General features: G+C 29.4%; 1 protein-coding gene across 1 annotated transcript; it reads right to left on the reverse strand.

The window, feature by feature from the left end:
• On the reverse strand, positions 1-2,587 carry LOC25482366 (bidirectional sugar transporter SWEET3). Its single transcript, XM_013610916.3, has 6 exons — positions 2,440-2,587; positions 2,304-2,340; positions 1,984-2,206; positions 1,324-1,485; positions 549-668; positions 1-456 (listed from the first exon to the last, which is right to left on the reverse strand). The coding sequence occupies exons 1-6, from the start codon at positions 2,474-2,476 to the stop codon at positions 265-267; spliced, it is 771 nt and encodes a 256-aa protein (XP_013466370.1). The 5' UTR covers positions 2,477-2,587; the 3' UTR covers positions 1-264.
• Positions 2,588-6,346: the final 3,759 nt, after the last annotated feature.

A 6,346-nucleotide genomic window follows, 5' to 3' on the forward strand; every position in this document is an offset into this window, starting at 1 on the left:
TCCACGAAAATAAAGCTTTAAAGGAACAAACAATAGAAACCATACTCCAATTTATGTGATGAATTAATACATCTACTAGCAAATTAATTAGCTATATAACTAATAAAACATAACTTAATTTTTTTTGGGATGAGGGTTAATAAAAAACATAATAAAAACTAGTGAAAATCTTAATCTTCATTTTAGACAGTGGCGGCCACCCTAAACTTTTGTGTTTGACTTCGCCACCAATCTTAAGTCTTGAACATTGTTACACATCATCACCTAAGAAGTTGTCACATTCTTTTCTAAGTTCCCTTTTTCTAAACCACCCTTTTCCAAGTCCAAATTCTCTAAGCTTACAAGCTTAGGAAGATCTACTTTGTTTGGTTCTTCAATAACAACTTTTCTTTTCCAATATTTGCAGTGGAGAACCAGCTGGAGGATTCCTAAGGGAGTTCCAATCACACTTGGTCCCTATTAAAACCAACAACATCAATGTCAATAAGATTATCTTATGTTATTAATAATTTTAATTATCAAATAAATTATCCGAAAATGACACAAACCGCAACGAATATATCCCTAATGAGAAGTCCATAAGTAAGCCACAATACACTAGCCAAGAATGAACACAATGATAAAGGTAGTGGCATGAATTCCACACTCTTTGTTTGTATCACTTTTTTCTGCAATAACCAAATTCAAAATTATGAAAGTTAATAATTATAATTTACAAAAACCATATTAAAATAAAATATGAAGCTATACTCATTTACTTCACAATCAATTTTAGGGGAGATTAGTGTAATTTGGCCTTAAATTTTAAATAAAATAATTTATTTTATAATTTAATTATGTAACTTTTAAAATTTCAATCATTTAGTTTTAATTATCTGTTATAACTTATCATTTTATTCTTCTTAAGTGTATAATAAAAGTGAACAAAAGAAGTGTATAGTAAGAGAAGACAAATAATGAAAAATTGACAATAGAGAAATACATTAAGTTTTTTATTTTATTTTATTTTTCAACCACCAACTTTTAAGAGAATATATTCATGAAATTCTTGGAACGTATCAACTTACTACTCCACGTTATTAATATTACAAAATAAGAATGTTGGATTTTGAGAATAGATCTAGCCCAATGATTGAATTTGATTAACATTTACAATTTCAATAATCATTTTAAAATAATAATAATAATGTAAATGACTAAAATTTCAGAACCAAAAGGAATATTTCATTATTCGATTATACTATAGATGAACTATACCATGTTCCCTGTTTCTTTTTTAGTAAACTGTACCCAAAATTTGAGTGGAAGAAAAAGATGACTCACCATAACAACCAAAGGAGAAGCATACATTGCTATTGACACCCCCAATCCTACACTACCAACAAGTTGCTTTCTGTGACTATGATCAGGGAAGGCAAAAGCTGATGCAAGAGCAATGGCACAGAACACTAGAAGAATTGGTATAGCTATCATGGCTACTTTCACCTGTAAAAAACTTAATAATGAATTTCACAATTTTTTTACCTGTCTTTCTACAAACATGCATGGTGATAAAATAAACAATGGTTATTTATTTTCTAGCACAAGTGACGCGTAACATAATTATGGTCGCAAAGACATCGAAAATCTTGATATCGCGGCCAAAATTGTAGTTGCGGCCGCGAAGACATATAAGAGTTTGACGTCGAAAAATAGTTTAGATGTTGAAATCCAAAACATGTGTACTATTTTCTTAACTCAAATGTTTCTTTGATCTAACTTCCATCTTTTGTAATTTGATGGTATAAAATAATATTGACCAACCCAATCATTTCACTTGGTTTTGGAAGAACTATAAAATAATGAGAAAATTTTCATGCACATAACTATTATTCATGTATGAAATTTTTATATTAAAAAGGTGTAAAATTTGGTGAGGTATATTAATATTTTGTGCATTGAAAAGAACTTAGAGGCTAAAAAATTAATGTATTAATTACTTACCTTTCCTTTGGATGAAGAATACCAAAAATAAATGAGAACATAAGCTAGCTCCAAAACAATTCCAACTCCATTAACAGTGACAAGAGGAAAATTTTCCCACTTGTTACTTACAATAGGCAATCCATACCAAGTGAAAAGGAGACAGTTCAATAGTCCTATAGTGTAAGGAATACATGAAAATTCCTCAGTGCTTTTTTTCCTTATCACCCTTTTGAAAGTAACACTGCAAAATCAAATCAAGAAAAAAAAATGCTCAATGCTAGCTTCATATATAGATGAAAGAAACTATATAGTATTAATTTAAATGTTATGTAACATACATTGGTGCAGCATAAAGTGACACTGATGCAACATTTCCTGCAAGAAATTAATAACACTTTAATGAGTTATTTTATTTTAGGACTTATGCATAGTAATTTATAGTGATGCTAAGAGGGTAAGGAATGAAGAAAGTACCAATAACAGCAACAGCCAAACGAAGGGTTTCTGCCATGTTTAAGTTTATCTTTGGTCTCTAGTGATATGAGAGGAAGATATTTTGTAGTAGTTTGTGAGAAGACACTTTGAGGATGCTCTATTTATAATACTTTTTGAGTACTGTTCAACACACTAGTAGAGGCTTGCTTAAAGTATTATAAGGTAAAAAACAAAATATGAAAAAGAATATAGAGAATTTAAAAACATAGAGAGATAAGGTTCTTAGTTAAACATATTAGGAACTATTCTTACAAAGGTTAAACATGTGGTTAGTCTTCTTTTAACTATATAAAGAAAGTGTATTTGGAAAAATAACATAAAATTATGCTTATATATCCTATAGAAATTCTACTTTTTATTATATGTGTAGGCTAAATGACTCTTACCCAATTATTTGTTGAGAATTGTTCTTTAAGCATCTAGGAATTGTTCACAGACACCTAAAATTATCCAAAATATCTTCAACGACAATTTTTTTTTAACAGTAAAATTTATTAAAAACTTGATCCATGTTTAAGACGAACAAAGACCAGTAACATATAATACAAAACAACAACGCTGTGTATATAGGCGGATGACCAAAAAGAAACACCATAAAATACACAAAACACCCATCAACTAACCAAGACCTACCTTCAACACCCAATAGAACAATGACCACCAAACCCAACTTCACCACCTAAATCAAACTTCATCGCAAATTGCCACTGGAAAATGAAATCCATACCCCCCTTCGCTCGCTACTCACCCCAAAAAATACCCTTATAAATAAAAACAACCACTTCTCATCATCATAACTGAGCCACATCCAAAAATATTTTATTTCAACGCTTAGTCGGCCTCCACCACCTCTTTACCTCAAATCCACTAAAGAAAAAACACCAAAATAAGCGTAAAGCATACTTGAATCAAAGTACAGACTCCCGATCTCGAATAAAAAGCTATCATTAATTACCGTTTGCATCATTTTCTTTCTTATTATCTAATTGCTACTTAATTCTTCTTTCTTTGCTAATATGTTGATTTGGAATTTTATTTGTTAATTAATAATTATCTCTTAATTTTATTACTGATTCAACTTCAATGCTGGAGAATTACCAAGAGCAGTAAAAAAGTTTGTGTTATTGATTAAAATATTAATATTTTTGTGTTAGTTATAATAATGATCGATGACCATTTTTTATGTTTATTGATGTCATTTATAATTTTTTTTTAACAAATCAAAATCAAATATATTTCTTAAAGAGGATAAATTCACCCTACACAAAGTGTGTTAAAATGGAATATATTGATGTCATTTATAATTTAAGTAGAAGATTGTTCTTTAAAATATATTGTGTTTTTATTTTATTAGGATCCATTTTTTACTATAAGAGCCGAACCTCCACTTTGATTAGAAGGGTCTATGAATAACTCCAAAGAGTAATCTCTTCAAGTTAGGCCGTGATATTTGTGGACAACAAAGCTTCAAAAGAGTTTTTAAAATTAACCTTTAAGATTTAATTAAATTCAATTTTTGAGATCATTTATTAAACCTACCCAAGCTGTGACCAACATTACATTTGTCATATTAGAAATTGACTTGTATCCAAGCAAAGTTTCGGATTATGAGTCTTGTGTACGAAAAAAAAAAATATGGTTTGGAAGAGGTGACCCTATATCAAAGATATCCGATCTGAATTTTCAATGAAAATTAGTCATTGATAAAAATCCGTGAATATTTGCATCAGTGACATAGTAAAAAAAAAAATACTCATCCAACCTATGTGAATATTGAATAAAAAAATTATAAAAAATTATGAAAAATCTTTTAATTTTCATTAATTTGAGAAAAATTATGAAATAAAAAAATTAACCTCGAAGAACCGTTTGAGTTATTCTAACTTTTCTTTCGAAGGACAAGTTCTAACTTACAACAAATTTATGTATACCTTATCAATTGCAAAATTATGAACTTAAATCCAACTCACTTCAGATGTGAGTAGAATGTTTAACCATATACTCCCTCCGGTCTCAAATGTAGGAAAAAAAACAAAAAAAATTGTGGTCTCAAATGTAAGAAAAAGTATAGTAAAAGCAACCTAATAAATGCTACTATTCCAATTTTATCCTATCTCCATGAGTTCAAAAGTCACTTTCATTAATTATTACTAAAACATGACAAGGGCAAAATTGAAAAGTTGTACATTTTTTAACATGACTTCAATGTAATCAATTCATTTTTTTAATTGGTGTGTTTTTTTTTTTTACCCTACATTTGAGACCGGAGGTAGTATATCATTTATTAAACTTCTATTGGCCCTTGCTCTTGAATACTACAATATATACTCTAAATTCCTTATTATTTTCCAGTTTGGGGTTAAAGTATGGTACAAACAAAATACACATTTGCTACTAACTCTGATTAGAGAATTTAGAGTGGTAGATGGCACTAGATTTGCACCATCCCTTTTTGACATATTTCCATCGTGTCACTTGAAATTTTAAGTAAGGTTAAAAAATGCTGGCTATGTTCCTTCTTTGTTTTTATGGAATACCATTTGATAAGTGGCTATGCTTTTATGTGGTAAAGCATTATAGATACCAATAATGCCTTAAAAAAACATTACTAATTGAAGTGCTATGTTCTTGATGATGTGGATTCCATTTTCTTGATATATAGAAATTCATTGGAATTGTATTGTTTGCTTCCTATGTTTAGAAAGAAAACTTTTTATTTTCTTCTACTTCCCTTAAATTTGAAGATAGTAAAGAAGATGCCCTAGACAAGTTTATATATTCTTGCATGTCAATGGAGTGTGACATCCCATCATATATTATAATCACACATATTTTGACTTCTATTGCAAAACGTATATGTGCACATGATGTACCAATTTTAGCTATAGTAATTAAGAACAATTTTTGTATTAGCACACAATGACCTTTTTTTTTTGTCTTATCTATTGATTTCTCAGAAAAAAAATACTCTCATAAGAGTTTGCTCGAGAGGTAATTAGCAAAATTTGGTCAATGATTCTGATACAGATTTAAATTTGAGTTCTATTAAATAAGTCGTTTTTAACCACTTAAGTTCAATTGTTTGATTTACCCTGACGAATTGGTGGCTAATTTAGAGTTTTTCTTAGAATGGAACTCGAAACCCTAAAATAAATGAAAGCATAAAATTTTAAATTAGTTAACGTCCTTTCATGTACGAAAATTATTCATTGGCTAAATCAACCTAATTTAAAAAGTACACGAAGGAGACAACAATAATATTACCCAATAAGAGAAAATAATATTATATTATTCTCATTCACGCACAAGAGATAATATAATTCTTTGAACACAATTGCAAGTGTGTGGACTGTGGAATCATATGAGTGAAAGGAATTCAACGATAAGGAATTAAACAATATGCCATTGATAAAATAATCATTAGCATACTCAAGCTTCATTTCAATGCTAAAAAAATGGGTTTATACTTCTTGTTGATGGAAATTTTCCAAGAACAAGAGCATCATATACACTATAATCCACCCTAGTTTGTCTAGTGGTTCCACTATGCAATATCATTTTTAAACAACTCGCTCAATGTAAGAACTCTAATTGGCCATTCAACACTCAATGTAAGAACTCTGATTGGGTCTCCTTTAGGCATTTTGTTCGTTCATTGTAGCAAACTATTTATGTTTTCAAAGGGATTGATTGCTATTAAAAAACTCTAAATCTAGATAACGACCGAAATGAGTTTATAAAGAGTAGCACTTATAATCATTGAACGTTGGCTTAATTGTTAAGAAGTTGACTTTTATGTAAGGTTGTGGATTTTCACTGCCAATGTGATGACCTGGTCTAGCTGAGCCTCTAAAGTACAACTCACTTAAACTTTCTATAACTTATC

Source organism: Medicago truncatula, chromosome 1 (genome assembly GCF_003473485.1).
Source record: "Medicago truncatula cultivar Jemalong A17 chromosome 1, MtrunA17r5.0-ANR, whole genome shotgun sequence".
Classification (NCBI taxonomy): Eukaryota; Viridiplantae; Streptophyta; class Magnoliopsida; order Fabales; family Fabaceae; genus Medicago; species Medicago truncatula.